This window comes from Cotesia typhae, unplaced genomic scaffold (genome assembly GCF_013202065.1).
Source record: "Cotesia typhae breed Kobodo isofemale line unplaced genomic scaffold, CoteBio_Ctyphae contig_27, whole genome shotgun sequence".
NCBI lineage: Eukaryota > Metazoa > Arthropoda > Insecta > Hymenoptera > Braconidae > Cotesia > Cotesia typhae.
This window is the reverse complement of record NW_027423733.1, coordinates 3914677-3931933: the sequence shown is the minus strand read 5'-3', so window position 1 is coordinate 3931933 and position 17257 is coordinate 3914677. Positions and strand designations below refer to the sequence as shown.

Sequence of the window (17257 nt, the reverse complement as noted above, 5' to 3'; positions counted from 1 at the left end):
TCTATTTTTAGGGTCCTTTACTTTTTTTCCGCTGCTTTTTCCAGTATGAGACAGTACTTTTTAGGATCTAAACGATGAAAATTTACAGATTAACGTAATTTAATTAAAAAATTTTGCAATAAATTTAAAAATACGTTAACTATAAGTTTAAAAAAAATTTATATTTACCAGAAGTTAATTGAAGATCAGCAGTTAAATCTAAAGTCGCATCATTGAGCAAATTTTTAGCATTGTTAGGTGATAAATTTTTAGATTTAAAATATTCATTATCATTTTTTGCTTTATTTTTAGCACTGGCTTCGTTATCAGTAGAATACGCATACGGCTGGTACTGTAACTTATCCATAAGTTTTTCAGCTTCTTCATATGAACCTATAAAACAGTCGATTAGTTAGTTGTTAATATAGCGCATAGTATGCATTGACTCGTGCCCTCTTGCCTCATTAGACAAATGCTCAAATAAAAAGTAGTGAAAAAATTTGATTTAGAAATTAGCAGACATCCTCATATTTATTAATTTTTTTTCGTATTTACAAAAAAATGTAATACAAATTATTAATAAAAATTACTCGTACAAATCTTTAAAATTTCGAAATGAAATTATTTTTACATTCATTTTTGAAAAAAATTGTAAAACTGTAATGAATTCTGTGTAGCCATTAGTAGTGATTATATTTTTCTATAAACATTATAGTACTATTTAATATTAAAAATGATAAACTATATTTAATAATAATTATAAAAAAAAAAAAAAAAAAAAAAAAACACAAAGAACATGTCTGCTAGCTTAGAAAATTATTTATAATATATTTAAAAGAATATCTAATAGTATATTTATTAGAAGAAATTTAGAAATTATTTAGAATTTTTTTTTATTCAAAAAATTATTACAAAAAAATTTCATTTGTAAAAAATTGAAAAACTGTAAATGCAATTTTAAAAAAATAATTTTCTGTTCTAATTTAATTATTGAAAAAAAACAAAAAAATTAAAAACTTCAGCTAACTTTAGTATTATTTTTACTTTATTTATTAAATTAGAACTAAAAAATATATTTTTTTTTTTATTGCACTTACATTTTTTAAAATTTTTACAAACGAAATTTAAAAAAATAATTTTTTTGTAATATTTTCAACAAAAAAATTTTTAGTTAACGGCTAACTTTATTGTCATTTGCTAATTTCAGTATTATTTAAAAAATTTAACTTACGTGCTCGTCCACGAATTTCTACCGAGTAAGACGGCCAATCACTGCAGGGTTCAACACATTTTTTTACCATTTCATTAAGTAGTTTCAGATTTTTATCATTATACGTTTTTTCTGGCATAAATTTACACCTCAACTCCTCATAAGCATTATCCGCATAAATCCACTCACTTGGCACTATATCAATCACTTGTTTTTGCGACTTTGTTTTATCTCCTAGAAAAACTACCAACCGGTATTTCCATTCTAAATTATCGCCCATTTTATTAAATAAAAAAAATGCCGATATTCCTGTTGAATATTTTGTGTAATTGCAATCCTTTGTTTAATAACACAAAAACTCGCGAACTACTCCTGACAACTTGTTCAGATACAATGACACTTGTAAGAAATTCGGATACACTGTATGCTTTTCTCCTACTCTGTCAATCTAATGAGCTCTATATGTATATTAACCTCAAATATTCATTTGTTCTTCTACCACCAGAAATATCGATTGTATTGGTGTCAAGTTTCAAGTCAATGTTTGACTCAATAATTCCGGCAAGCTGTGTCTTTCCCGCGCGATTTCACAAATGTCGGCTCACTATGTTGAACTGCTTAGATATATATTATATAAAAAATTAACTATCATAAAATATCACATCTATTTATTGTATGAACAATTTTTTTCCAACTAGGCTCAGATACAATCCGTTAAACTCCAATGCATGTAGAATATGTGATCTCTCTCAGTCGTACACATCGTCGTAAAATAGTCCTTCGAAAAAAAATCAAATAAAATACAGACGCTGTTGATGTTGATGTATGGATGTATATGTTTCACTCTTAAGTATACCGCCCTCATCACTCATTTACTTCTTTGTTTTCAAAATATATAACAATACATTTCCGAACTTTGGCAAGCCTAATTCACGCCTCATTGATTCCACTATAGGCAAGCCAAAGTTCGGCATTGCCATAGTTTTTCCAAGCTACGCCCAAATTCGGCAAACCGAACTTCGGCAAATCTTCGGTAACCGTGGGTTCATGCAAGTCAGGTACATCAATAGTTTGTCAAACTTCGTTTCATAGTTATAACTTCAGTTTCATCAACAATGCACACAATTAATTTTTTATATTTAGTTTTCGAAATAAATAATGCAATAAAATTATAAGTGTTAATTTCTGCGGGTAGCTATTTGCACTTACTCGTGCGGGTATTTTAAAAACAAATTAAATAGTTAATTTTAATTTTCATATTTATCTAAAAAAAGAATCTGCACAAATTTTATTTTTATTATTTTTAATGATGTTACTTTAGTATTATGAATATCAAATGTTTATAACAAACTAAATTTTTAAAAATCAAGTTAAATTGTCATTTGTTCATTCTGATTATTTTAAACAAAATATTTACCAATATAATCTACACTATCACCAAAAACTCCTTCACATCTGTACAGTCTCACCAAAAAACGTATTTACATATGTAGTAATGGCATTACATATAGTTTTTCATTGCCGTCACTACTCAAATCAATGCACAGCATTTTTTTAGCAATTTGAGTAACTTTATATGTGGCCATTATCTTACTTTTCGCACTCACTTTCCACATTTCTAAGTGTTCTGAGTTACATGGATAAGTGAATAATGGTTTTTTTTTCTTCAATATTTTCCCACTAATCTTTGTTAAAATGCTATTATCCATGGAAAATCGGAAAATTTTATGGATTTCGAAAATTTCATTATTTTCTAATAGAACAGTGTTATTCGGGGCTTTAGTAGTCAATAAAACATTTTTAAATTTTATCCGTTTTATAATAACTTCATCAATGTCATCGTCTTTAAATTCCTTAACTATTTCGATTGTTTCTGATAATTTAGGTTTAGGACACATACTCGTTGAAATTTCATTAAATCGACAGCATAATTGAGCAAGGGGTTTATTGCCACTTCTCAACAGTTTTTTAATTTTGCCTAATAAATTTTCAAACGAGTAACTTGACATCCCAGACAAGCAACACTGCATATATGCTACGTCATCAGCAAGGTGATAAACACTGTGAATATTTCCAACAAGAAATTGCAAAGTGTATATTAAGGGTGCAATACGGACAAATGATGTTAAAAACATTTTTGCATGTTCTGTTTTTTGAACAGCAATTTCACTGGAACATAATATTCTGCAGCCGACGTGCAAAAGTAAAAATGCTTATAGACTGTTTCAGCAAGAATTTTTTTAAATACAATAGGTCCTGCATATAATAGCAAAAATTGGAACTCCGTTGATTTGAATTTGTTAAAATCAGTCAATGAGCGAGTGCTTCTTTGAAACTCTGCAGGGACTTTAATTTTTGTTAATAGGCTAGACAACCGAGTTTTATCAGTGTTACTTATTTTTAATTTTTTATTAATTGTACCATCTATCCAACACTCTAGTAATTTTTTCATAACCCCTAAAAATAATAAGTGCATTGGATCAAGTACAAATTGATTCACTAGATCTATTTTAGGTTCAATAAGAAGCAATGGTGACATTCCAGTATGGTGTTCTGAATTAGATTGATTCCTAAATGATTCATCAGTTCTCAGTGTGCAATTAGTTGTTAGAGGATAAATAGTCCGTTTTTTATACCGTTGACCTTTGACTGTGCATCGTTCACAAGCATAATATCCTCCGTGATTTTTCATACTTTTTAGCAGTGATCGAGCAGGCCTATCACATACAAATCCTTTGATGGATACATTAAATAAACGATTATTAATCATAACTCCAGTATTTTGTAATTCATTTATTTCTTCAATAAATTTTGCTAAAAAGCAATGGACGTCACTAGGTTTACTGTTACCACAATAAATAGCTACAGGAAATGGTTTGTAATGATTGTAATGGCTAAAAACTTGACATAAAATTGGCCATAATTGTTTTCTGCTTGACTTAAACAATGGCACACCATCAACATTAATTAATAATTCGATATCATTGGTCTCATGTAATTTAATATTTATACATTTTTCTAAATTAGTTTTAATTCCAAAATAAACGAACTCTTCGTCATTGCCAAAATTTTCAATTTTATATGTGGAACTATTAGTGCCTAAAAATGTCTTGGCACTTTTAGGTAAGTCTGGATATTGTTCTCTCAATATATCCATCAGTTGTTCTAATCGAGTATGGGGAAGAAGAGGATTAATCAATGCCCATTGCCGAATTTTGTCAATAACATTTAAATTGTCCATCGCATTATTTATTTCATTATCGCTATCAGAGTCTGAGGTCACCGTTATATTTCTAAATTGTTCATCAACACTATGTTCAAAACTACTTTCATTATTTTGTTCTAAATTATCTGACACTGAAATATCCATCACTGATTCTTCATTGAACACTTCTTCATTCATTTGTTCACAAACAGGATTTTGACCGGTAACACGATCAGTATTATCCATTGGTAATAAATTACGAGGCATCTCACTATCACTTAAATTTACATTTTCATTGCTTGCACTATCGAGTGAAACAGATTGTTCTAAATAAGATAGCTGATGTCGCGCTTTACGAAATTTTGCGACTCTTAAGCGATTAAGCTCACGCTTTCGAAAAGACTTATTATTTACGATAAACATTTTATCGTTATAAATAACTTAAATCGCCATGAGATGAACACAAATAATTATCCACTAAGTAGTTTATTGAAGAAAAATTTTCTAATAGTAATATTAACTGATACAATATGAATGTTCATAAAAACATAAGAAAACTCAATAATTAGAAAAAATTTTAACACATATAAAAAATTCAATCCATTCGCTATAATATTGATATTAGTTTAAGAATAATACACGATGCACATACTGACAGCGCTACAACAAAACTGAGCTAAAATGACTCGAGGACAAATAATCCCACCTCAAGAAGCTAAGGCGAGAAAACACTAATGTTACGCCCAATTCTGACAAGCCCAATTTCGGCAAGCCTTTAGTTATCAGTACTTAAAACCAATCTGGCATTTCCATGGTATGCCCGACTTAAGCAATGCCGTATACTTTCCTGGTTACGTCTAAGTTTAGCAAGCCAAACTTAGGCAAAACTCAGGTTATCGTCACTTGAAACCAGTTTGGTATCCCTATGATATATCAGACTTAAAGAATCCATTAAACTTTCCTAGTTACGTTCAATTATGGCAAGCCGAACTTCGGCAAGCATTTGGTCATCGTTGCTTCAAATCAGTTTGGAAATTTCATGGTATGCCAGACTTAGGCAATGCCATAGACTTTCCTAGTTACGTCCAAGTTTGGCAAGCCGAACTTTGGCAAGCATTTGGTTATCATTGCTTCAAATAAGTTTGGAAATTTTATGGTATGCCAGACTTAGGCAATGCCGTAGAATTTCCTGATTACGTCCAAGTTTGGCAAGCCAAATTTTGGCACAACTCAAGTTATCGTTACTTGAAACCAGTTCGGCATTTCCATAGTATGCCGGACTTTGGCAATGCCACACAGTTTCAGGATCTTAACCAAATTTGGAATATCTTCGGCATGCCAATTTTCGTTCTGCCTAACGTGGTTTTAATGAGGTGCAACCTAGGCAGGCCTAAGTGAGGCAAGCCAAACTTGCCCCGAATTGATTCTTCGGCATGCCTCACTGAAATTTCTAGTCGGGTTATTGACGGTAGAATGATAATAATTATGATTAATAATATTATTATTTTCAATATTATTTTGTACCGCGCACAGAGAGAAAAAAATGGTTATATTCCCAATGTAAAATGGTAACCATTACCATGTTACCATTGAAACGATGTTTTCGTGCGACGAAAGTCACTTGACAGAGTAATTTCCCCCATTCTGAATGGAAGCGTTGACCATGGTAACACAGTAATGATTACCATGTTGCGTTGTTAAGAGAACTATGTAAATAGGTGGGATTACAATGTTACATAGCTCAAATTATGATATTTTCTTGAGTAATTATTTAGTAAATAGGGTTATGAATGAATAAATAAATCAAAGTAATCGAAATATATATATATATATATATATATATATATATATATATATATATATATATATATATATATATATATTAATAGGATTGTTAACTGTTAATAAGATTTATTAATTTTTGATAAGGGATTTATTACCTAAAATACTTTATTAGTATATATTGACTATCAATTAGTATTTATTAAATTTAATAAATAATTTTATAATGCTATTTATGTCAACTCTTAATAAATAGTTTGTTAAAGGTTATATATTTATTATCTATTAATGCAAATGATTAATTGTTAATAAGTAATCTATTAAAAAGTAAGAAATATTAACTAAAAAGTTAAAAATATTTTTTCGAATCGTTAATACAAGTTTGTTGACAACAGTTTTTATTTTCAACTAATGAACTTACAAAGTATTTATACAAGTTATTTTTTTATTACAATTAGAATATTATAATTAAAATTAAAAAGAAATAAAATTTTATATCCAACGCTTTGGTATATAATGCTTACCGTTAGCAGCAGTAACAATTCTAGTTAATGAAAAACTTTTAATTAATTCTGAATATAACAGACAATACCATATATTTTTGACTTGATTTTTCAAATTCATAAGACTGATAATGGTCGTTAAAATAATATTCTTCAATGTTATTGACAATTAAAATAAATGTGTAATTTGAATGAAGCAAAATTAATTTAATATTATAAAATAATGGTCCTTCCTCAGATGGAATCATGATGATTGCACCATTAGAAATAATATGACCCATGTATTTAATAAAACTTGTGGAATACGAATTACTTAAATTTTTCGGTAATAGGGACGAAAATAAATTAAAATTTTCCAAATCTTCCAATTTTAAAATTAAGGATTTTGCTCCTGTTATAAGGAAACTATCACCCCGGGAAAAAATGAATTTGCCTAACCATATATATTTATATATGATTATATATTAAATATATATAATTATATATTATTATATATAAATTTTTATATAAAATATATATAATCATATATGGACTAATGTATTATAGGTATGTTTTATATAAGTCTATATATGATTAGATCTGATTAGATCTGACTTATATAGGTCTATATATGATTATATATAAGTCTATATATAATTAGATCTGATTAGACCTGAGTTATCTAGGTCCATACATGATTATATATAAATGTATATATAATTAGATCTGATTAGACCTGAGTTATCTAGGGCTATATATGATTATATATAAATCTATATATAATTAGATCTGATTAGACCTGAGTTATCTAGGGCTATATATGATTATATGTATATAAATCTATATATAATTAGATCTGATTAGACCTGAATTATCTAGAGCTATATATGATTATATATAAATCTATATGTATAATTAAATTTGATCAGACCAGAGTTATCTAGGTCCATGTATGATTATATATAAATCTATAAATGATTATATCTAATCAGATCTAATTTATATAGGACTATATATATATATATATATATATATATATATATATATATATATATATATATATATATATATATATAATTAAACGTAAAGCTATGTATACATAATTATATATAATCAAATGTAAATTATAATTTTATTAATAATTGTTGATTTTATGTTCTTTAGTGATTTTAACATAAATATAAGTATCTGAATTTTTTTATTAATTATTACAGATGAAGAGCTAAATTATATTTTATTTTATTTTGCCATTATTATTATTTATAAATCAATACTGAATTAATAATACATTTTGCTTACATATATCGCAGTAATACATTTATTATAATTTATGTGTAATATTTCCTAAATTTTACATGATATATTTATTAGTATTTTAATAAAGTATACTTTGTTAATGTCATTTTTACCACACAGTTTTCAAAGTATTTGGTTTTTTGCATACACAATTTTCGACTCTTATAAGCTGTGTCACTTTTTTAACATCAGAATACTTGATCAGCACTGTATCATTATTTTCTTTTATAGGAATAACGTGTTCAATAATACTTTTGGTTTTTAAATGATTGAAGACTTTGGTATGTTCAACAGTGAACCGATTTACGATGAAATATAAATTCTCTTGAAATTTAAAAATGTACCTAATTAATCCATTGATAGCAGATTCACCAAGATCTATCTGTACAGTGTGACTATTAGTTTTCGTCATTTTATAAATCTCTGATGTATAGATCTCATTATTTATTTTAACACGTGCGTAGATAGATACATCTTCTAAATCAATATCGTTAGATATCAATAAATCGAGCTCAATGGCATTTAATGTCACATTTGTAATTATCTTTCCTAAAAAATCATAATCTGTTCTTGATTTATCGATAGTATTATTTCCTAACTGTTCTTCAATGCGGTTCTCAATAAGTTTAGCACCTTGTAATATTTGCAAATTGTTTACAATTTCTTGGCCGAAATGTTTGCTACCACGCACACATTTCGCTATGTAACCATTATAATTTTCAAATGGAAATGCCGAAGTCCCCTGTAAAGGTCCCCATCTTTTTACACATAGTACTAAATGAAGAAGCTGATGTACATTGTAACTTAATTGTCGATCACCATACAACTTTTCAACTTCTGATACGTTTTCAGTAAGTTATCCGCTTCTACGAGATCAGCTTGTGTTATTGTAGACTTAGTTAAATTGAAAATTGCCTTTACCAACAATAACCAATGTTGAAAATATTTCGCTGGCAAATAGGAAATAAGCAATGGAATGGAGTAAAATAACAAAAAATTATAAAATTCAGATGCTTTGAATAGATTATACTCTGATAATTTTCTGGGTAATCTTGAAAATGATTGCGGTGGTCGTATCTTTAGCATAAAAGCGTCAATTTCATCACTTTTATCTTTTAAACTCCAAAGCGCTTTTTTTCCAAACCAAAGACCAATTATTTGTTTAACGACACCAAGTAAGACTGAATGCATGAATTCGGGTAGAACGCATGTTCCAAGATCAATTAGAGGAAGACAAGATACAGCAGAATATCCTTTTACCCCACGAATTTGAGTTGTATCATTTTTTTTTAATAGTATTTTCGCTTGAGCTTCCATTCTCTTTCCAATTCTTAATTTACAATCAATTTTGTATGGAAAAATACGTGAAGTTTTCGTGCCAGCAATGCGTTTACTTTTCACCGTCCGAATTTCGCAAATATTGCACCCGTAACGGCCATTAAAAGACATAATATTTTGTATTTGGGCTCTTGCTGGTGTATCCGCTATAATTAACGGAGTTACAATTTTTGAATTTGTCACTTGTCCAGTTCTTGGATTAATTCAGTCAATACCGTCAACAAAGCATTGTTTGAGTTTATAAAAAATCGGCTTGAGAAAAAGATTCATTGATGGTTTACATTTGTCATCATACCACAATCCTATTACGATTATGAATTTGTCTCTTATATTTTCAGGTAACTCGGCAATTGTAAACATAAGTGGCCAACAGTGGCTTTTTGCGCTCTTGACGAGAGATAAACCATCAGTGTTTAGTATGAGTGTCAAATCATATGGACCTTTATTATCCCTCGTATTTACTCTAATATATTCCGTCCCATCAGTTATGTCTGAAATATTTCCAGTAGGTGCTCGAGTACGTTTCAATTTGTCAGCTAGATTATTTTGTTCAAAAAGAAATCTTATTTGATCTGAAACTTCAAATTCATGGAAAAATCCAATATCTGAAGATTGATCTGTCTTGCACAGAGAACATTTTTTAACTTCCTTTTTGCCTAAAATTGCAACCTCAACTTTGAATAAACATTTTTTACAATAATAATTTCTAATAACTTTACAAGGAGGAGCAATATCTTTTGCATATTGAAAGGGTTTAAATAGTGATCTTGGCATTTCATTATCATCTGGCAAATGTTTGAGCTGAATTTTTAATACATCTTTTAATGCAGATTTAGTAATGTTATGCTTAATGTGTAAATTTAGTAAATCTAATACAAATTCATCTACGGCCAGTGTATTGTTAGGCAACAGCATATTTCTTTCAACTCTATCGGCATTTATTATTTCTTCTCTTTCGTTCAAAATATTATAATTAAATTCGACATCATCATCATCATCCTCGTATTCACCATTATTATTCATAACTTCATCATGGTAGTCGCTATCTGATTCCCGACTTTCACTGCAATGATCTTTATCTAAATCCTCATTTTTATCTTCGTCTTCATTGGTGCTCATACTTGAAACACTATCAATATCTGATACATCGCTAAGTAAAATATTTGAATCATCCATTGCGCTATTATTATTTGTAACACGATTCTCTTCGAGAATACATGATGCTCCACGTTGCATTTCACTTGTATTCTCATCATCCGAGATAAAACCATTGGCCCGCCATCGATTAAGTGTCCTCAATGGAATCTAAAAATAAAATAAAATAGAGTGAACATCGAATTATCTACACTTGTACAATTTGTAAAATTATGTTAATAAAAAAATTATAATACTTGAAATTATTTGAAATATTAGACATGAAGAAAGTCTCCATTAGTACAAGTGAAATTTTTTGGATGAATTCTTTTTCATAATTTACTTGTAATCAACATTAAAAATTATTTATAAAATATTTACCAGAACTGTCGAATCTGATGTGTATTGCTTATACTTCTTCTTAGGAATTGGTGATGATTGAGGAGAATTTTTATCTTCATCAGAAACCATATTATTACCGTTGAATGGAGTTTATTGAAATAAATAATAAGAATTGAGTAAACAATTTTCCACCCGTTTTGTGTCTAGAAAAAAAAAGCAGAAAAAATCACTCAGCAAATATTTTATTACTAATAATTATTAGTATATTATAACTGAAAGGTTATTAATTTGTTGAAAAATATTTTTTTTGTAACTTAATAACATAATTAGAAGTGATTGGACTGTAAAAAAGCCATCTAATATAGTCATTATTTAAAACTAACGTTTAATAAATCTTTAAGGCTTTGAGCAAAATTTTACTAGATTAACCTATAACCAAAATAATATAAATATAATATACACACATACTGATGAATTTATAAAAACAGGCAAGATTTTTATTATCATCCAATCAATAAATAAGGCAGTTAATGAAAATCAAGTTAGCCGGCATCTAAAAATTTTTATAATTTTTTTTATTGGAAAAATTATTAAAAAAAATAATAAGAAAAAAAATCCATTTGTAAAAAACTTGAAAAATTTTAAATGCAACTTTTAAAAAATATTTTTTTGTTCCAATTTACTAAATAAAAAAAAAATAAAAAAATTAGAAACATCGGCTAACTTTAGTATTATAGGCAGTTAATTAATTACCTGTATAAAATTAATTACTTATATAAAATGTTTATGAGCACATATAACCCGGGTAAGTGTAAACGTACACAACATACGTGTAGTGAAATGTGTGGATGTGAGTAGGGGAGAGTGGGGTAATTACGGACACCTAAGGAAAAAAGTAAATATTAAAAATACTAAATAAAAATTCTGTTAATTTATTGAGTAAGAACAAAGATAAAGGTTTTAACTATTAATTTTAATCATTATATTTCATTAAATTTGAAAATTAAGTAATTTTTTTGTCAAAAAAAGAAAAGTGTCATTTTCTTGATCCTTTCAAATCTGTGGGGTAATCCCGGACAGTGGTGGGGTAATCACGGACAGTTCATATTAAATAGTAACAAGTAGAATAATTTGACATAAATAAATGGTTTCAACTTTTTTATAACTTAGAAAATTAAAATTTTTAAATAAAATCATCTTAAGTAAAAAATAAATAATAAATAGAGAATAAATTTGAATTAATCTCTACATAAATCACAGAGGAACCCTTTGCTTGTGCTTTGACCATCACTGCATTCTTCATGTGCCCATAAATTGCATCCATAGCACATTATCCATTCTTCAGTGGGTGGTTCTTCATATTTTCCCGCACAAAAAATACAAAAACACTCATTTTGACTTTGTTTATTTTCTTTGCTTTGTTTTGTTGGTTTCCTGTCTTTTTTTGGTTTCGTGTCTTTCTTTGATTTCGTGCTCTTTTTTGGTTTTTCGACCTGCTCTTCACCAGGCAAATTGACTAAGTTCTTCACACTTTTTTCAGTTAATGTACCAGTCTTAATTTTTGTATTTTTAATGTCTTCTACCTGCTTTTTAGTCATTCTTTTCTGATTCTTTTCCTCTAAAATTTCTTTCATTGGAGAACTAGTTAGAATAACTGAATGTTTTTTTCTAACTCTTCGGTTCGTGCTTTTCTTTGGTAAGGTAGGCAGGGTAACAATGTCAGTAAGGGGCACTGATGAATTGATTGAATCTGTCGATTGATTCAACCATAACTGTTCGTCAGGCAAATTTGGAGTTAAGCTTTTAGTTTGTGCAATTTCTGATAAGTTTTCAGAAGGTATAGACTCAGGTTCTACAGATGTTGAAATTTTAAAAAGATCTTCGAATTTTTCACGGTTAATTGGATGTATACCTGCTGCTTTAAATCCATTAACCGCTTTTTCTATATTAGTGACATTATTATATGCTCTGGTGAACAATTCAACAACTTCGTATTGTGTAATTCTTTTTCCTACATGTTCAGCCATATATAAATCACACTGTCGATAATATGCTCTTTTTAGTGGACCAAAAATGTCAAATCTAATGGTTGCAGGCGATGGGAAGTATGTGGCGGAAGTGAAAGCAAATTTATTCCATGCTGACGACATAATAAAAAAGATTCAAGACTGATGTGACTTTCATGATTGTCTAAAATCAATAGTATAGGTTTGTCAGACGTTGGTTTAGCATGTGAAATAAAATGGTGTAGCCACTCAACAAATAAATTTTCGTTGATCCAACCAGAGTCACTAACTGCTGCAACCATATTACTGTCTCCTCCTCGCAATAAATTAGCATTCATCCGCTTCCTTTTAAAAATAAAGTATGGAGGAATGTATTTTCCCGAAGCACTAAATGAGCATACAACGGTTGTAGTAGCTCCTCTTTCTCCACTTGTAGCCTTACCCACTTGTTTTTCACCTTTAAGAGCTAATATTTTAGAATTTCTTTGAACATTTGTGATACCCATTTCATCAACGTTGTAAATACTATCAGCGTTGAAATGATGGCAGTCTATCAAACTTTCTAAATTATCAAAAAATATTGATAGTTCATCTGGATTAAAAGCAGTTATTCTATTTAAGGAAGTAGCTTCTGGTTTTCTCAATGAAATTTCAGGGTGTCTTTTGATAAATCCATAATACCAGTCTTTACCTGCCATTTGAGAGTTCTTATTAAATTTGTGATTTAATTTATTTTTCTCTGCAAACTGATAAGCAGTTTTCCGTACAGCTTCAATAGTCAATCCATAAAATAGTTTATTGCATTTGATAATATGCTCAGCCAATTCTTTTTCTTGAGCTTCAGAAAATACAGATTTTTTTCCACTTTTTGGCTGAACTAAAACTTCTTTTTTTAAATGATCATGTATAGTTGACTTTGGTACAGAATAACTTTTAGCTGCTTTTCCTATAGTCAATTTTTACTTTTTACATCTCTTATTGCACGTTCCAAATTGCTTAAATCATATTTTTTTCAAATTTCTTTTTATATATTTCGAGCCATCTGAAAAAAGCGAAATTAAATTAAAAATTGTACAGAATGATTATCGATGTGGGGCAATGGCGAACGTCCGAGATTACCCCACTCAATTCGTCCGCCATTACCCCACAAGGTTAAAAAATCAAAAGTTAATTTTTTTGAGGTTAGAAATAAATAAAAATGAGTATTTGTGATGAAAAATTTTTCTTAAATTCTACTTAACACATCGCAAATAACTTGTAATTATATCATTTAAGTGTAGCGAGAATTTAACGAATATATACATAACAAATATTACATGCAAAACGATGAAAATATTAAATAATATTTACCTTGAATAAAATGTAGAACCTGCGCAGTTGACTTATTGTCTGACACTGCGTATACATTCACCTACAATTCCATGACAAAAAAAAACAATTTTTTTTTTCCTAAGGTACTGAAATCGTGGTGTCCGGGATTACCCCGCGTCCGCGATTACCCCACTCTCCCATATACACATTTATCATCAGAGCGCCATGGCGCCTCTAGTAGTGGAACGATATTACACATATTTATAACTCTACACACACTTTCATACACAAATCACCAAGTCGTCGCCATTTTAATAGCGCGTGCCGGCTTCGCGGCATCTGTGTTTCATCCAGTTTCATCGTTAAAAAGATATTGCTTTAAAATATTCAATAACTGACTAGGATAAAATTTCAAAAACCTGATAATAAAAAGAAGTTTATAACAATAAACCCATACAATGTTTATTCTAAAGTGCTCAAGAGATAATTCTTTTTGTAAAATTGATGAGAGTGAGGTTATCTTTAATAAAGATAGCCCGCCAAAAGAAGGTGAAACGGTTAAATTCCTATGGTATGGAAACGAAGAATTTGGTGAAGTAGTAATGGAATCAGGTATGTCAAAAATGAATTTATATACAAGTACATTATTGCTGTGTTTATTTCGTCGTTTCCATGTAAATATATACGAGATTAATAAACGATATATATATGTGCTTGACGTGTTCTGTACAAAAATCTAATTCTATTGATCAGAGTTTCAACAAACTAATATATTTAAATGTAAATTTTCTAGATAATATAAAAAAAATAAATCAAAAGTTTGAACAAGTAAAAAAGGATATGAAAAAAAGACCACGAACTCCAAGCACTTCCCCAGAAACTACAAGTGAATCTCACATTTCTTCGAAAAGATCTAGAAAACCAAATGCTAAGTATAATTCTAACTCTTTTGAAAACTTAGAATTTGTGAAGCCACCTAAAGAAGTTCAAGTTTCAAAACAGGTATGTTTTAGTGTTTTCTAAAATAATTAACGTATTGTTATTAAATATTAAATATTAGATGAAACGAAATGTATAATTTACCAAATTACTATAGTATAACTATAAAATTTTATAGACCCGTAAAGATGACAATAAAAATCAAAGTGACAAAATGACACAATTGCTTATTGAAAAAGACATTGCCAAGAAAAAGACAGCTAAGTCTAAAAGCAAAAAAATTAGTCCAACAAAAGATGAGTTGAAGCAACGATTAGCAGAATTAGAAGGAAATATGAAAAAATCGGCGGGTATGCTATTTTATTTATATAATCAGAAACTTTTTTTTTTCAATTTTCATTATAATTTCAAACAATCTTGAAAATTAAAAAAATTATTTTTAACATTTCTATTATGTATAAAATAAATATTAATAATTTTTTACTATTTAATAACAACAGGATCACTGTATGATGAGATTGCACCTACTCCTCACACCGTTGAACCCAGAAAAAATAATAAAAGCGATAACGAAAACAATTCTGCCACAGAAAGTGACTCTGATGTTGATAAATCAGTAAATGTCTCTTTAATTGAATCAGAAGGCAGTGAAACCGAAAAGAGTCATACTGTGAACTCGGAGATGTCACGCGTCGATGATACTGATAAAGAAAATAATCCTTCAGTTTCTAAATCTTCCGAAAATTTAGATTCCAATAATGCAGGTATAGAGGGTATTGTAGATGATTACAACGACCCTGATCTTTACGGTAAAGATTGGTCTGGTGAAAAGGTATATTTTTTGATATTATGCTGTATTATTCTCATATTACATTGAGGAATAATTTTATTGTGATATTTTCTGTTTTAAATTCTAATTATTTTTTTTTATGACAGATGTATAAACTAATGGATAGAATCTATTGTAAAGAAAAAGAGTACAAAGAATGCAGTAGACAATGTACCCAAGCTTCCCACGTCGTTCGGAGATTAATCACCGGAGTTTTAAAGCCGAGTGGTTACGTAGATTCTACGCTGACTGGACAAGCTTCTAGAGCACATCCGCAAGAAGTAAAACTAACTCCAGTAAGAGCATTCAATACTGCAGCAAAGAATGAAATTATAGGTAAGAAAAAAAAAACATTTTTTTCTATAGAAATACATATATAAAAATTTCTAATTATATTCTTACAGTATTTTAGTGTAAAGTATCATTATAAATATTTTTAATACATAATTTAACTTTTGATTTATATTTTTACGTACAAACAGTGTTTAAATGTCTGCATATTTTTTCTCTTACTTATTTTCAATCTATTGAGTACTATTTCAATTTACAGGTTTTGCTATGGCTTTAGCTAAGATAAAAGGATGGAAAGGTAAAAAAGGAATTGAGCAAACTGAAGAAGAATTAGCTGCAGTAATGTCTCAAAAGATTGGAGAGTTAAAAAGAGCTCATGTTGCTAATAAGAAAGCTAAGTCTTAAATAATTGGCTGAAGACTGAAATCTTTTTTTTTTTATTTTATTTCGATCATTATTTTATTATTATTATTTTATGATTTAAATTTAAATAAGTGTTATATATCAGACCGTATATAAATGACATTGAGAAGTCATGTCAAATATTAATTAAAGATATAGCTACTATTGATGTTTAAGATAATATATAAACCAAAAAAGTATATGCTTGTGCGTACCCACTGATTATATTAAAAAATATGCTAATTTAAAAATTGTCAGATAAATAAGTTAAACTGCAATAATTATTATAAATTTGCATATGATTATATTTAAAAAGTTTAAGACTAAGTAATACTAGAGTTAAGAACTTGTTCACAGTATCTCTATTTTTAAAAATTTTATCAAGTATGAAGTATACTCATAAGCATAAGATAATATTGATAAATACTACGATACCTTATTGGATTAAAAAAATAAAATAATATATACCTGTTTGTACTTAAAGTTTGATAATATTCAAATGAAAAATTCTTTGGTGACTAAATTCAATTGCAATAATTATTATGTAAGTTTGCGTACGATTATTTAAAAAATTTAAAAATAAGTAACACTAAAATTAAAAAATTTTATAGATAGATATGAAATATATTTATAGATATGATGGATATCTCGATAATTTATTTTAAAAATAAATAATTTATGTTTATAAGTACTTACAATTTGATTATATTC

The 17257-nt window shown here is 28.4% G+C and overlaps 4 protein-coding genes across 4 annotated transcripts; 1 reads left to right on the top strand and 3 right to left on the bottom strand.

The window, feature by feature from the left end:
- Window positions 1–215: 215 nt before the first annotated feature.
- LOC141525798 (uncharacterized) lies at window positions 216–4872 on the bottom strand. Its single transcript, XM_074240430.1, is given in 3 exon segments — window positions 216–372; window positions 1211–3395; window positions 3398–4872. Coding segments are annotated over 2 exon segments (2145 nt in total). The 5' UTR covers window positions 4818–4872; the 3' UTR covers window positions 216–372; window positions 1211–2670.
- Window positions 4873–7950: 3078 nt separating this feature from the next.
- LOC141525806 (uncharacterized) lies at window positions 7951–10960 on the bottom strand. Its single transcript, XM_074240442.1, has 2 exons — window positions 10808–10960; window positions 7951–10597 (listed from the first exon to the last, which is right to left on the bottom strand). The coding sequence occupies exons 1-2, from the start codon at window positions 10895–10897 to the stop codon at window positions 9497–9499; spliced, it is 1191 nt and encodes a 396-aa protein (XP_074096543.1). The 5' UTR covers window positions 10898–10960; the 3' UTR covers window positions 7951–9496.
- A 1867-nt stretch (window positions 10961–12827) lies between these two features.
- Window positions 12828–13472, bottom strand: LOC141525711 (uncharacterized). Its single transcript, XM_074240276.1, has one exon. It carries the CDS (start codon window positions 13470–13472, stop codon window positions 12828–12830), a length of 645 nt encoding a protein of 214 aa, XP_074096377.1.
- A 760-nt stretch (window positions 13473–14232) lies between these two features.
- LOC141525736 (uncharacterized) lies at window positions 14233–16630 on the top strand. Its single transcript, XM_074240332.1, has 6 exons — window positions 14233–14697; window positions 14879–15087; window positions 15203–15374; window positions 15525–15856; window positions 15961–16189; window positions 16404–16630. The coding sequence occupies exons 1-6, from the start codon at window positions 14544–14546 to the stop codon at window positions 16547–16549; spliced, it is 1242 nt and encodes a 413-aa protein (XP_074096433.1). The 5' UTR covers window positions 14233–14543; the 3' UTR covers window positions 16550–16630.
- Window positions 16631–17257: the final 627 nt, after the last annotated feature.

Excerpts from the sequence above, each read along its gene's own strand:
- LOC141525806 (XM_074240442.1), bottom strand. The coding sequence starts at position 10,897 with ATGGTTTCTGATGAAGATAAAAATTCTCCTCAATCATCACCAATTCCT. Across the intron at positions 10,598-10,807 it reads CATCAGATTCGACAGTTCTG|ATTCCATTGAGGACACTTAA; the intron begins GTAAATATTTTA and ends TTTTATTTTTAG.
- LOC141525711 (XM_074240276.1), bottom strand. The coding sequence starts at position 13,472 with ATGGCAGGTAAAGACTGGTATTATGGATTTATCAAAAGACACCCTGAA.
- LOC141525736 (XM_074240332.1), top strand. The coding sequence starts at position 14,544 with ATGTTTATTCTAAAGTGCTCAAGAGATAATTCTTTTTGTAAAATTGAT. Across the intron at positions 14,698-14,878 it reads TGAAGTAGTAATGGAATCAG|ATAATATAAAAAAAATAAAT; the intron begins GTATGTCAAAAA and ends TAAATTTTCTAG. Across the intron at positions 15,375-15,524 it reads AAATATGAAAAAATCGGCGG|GATCACTGTATGATGAGATT; the intron begins GTATGCTATTTT and ends TAATAACAACAG.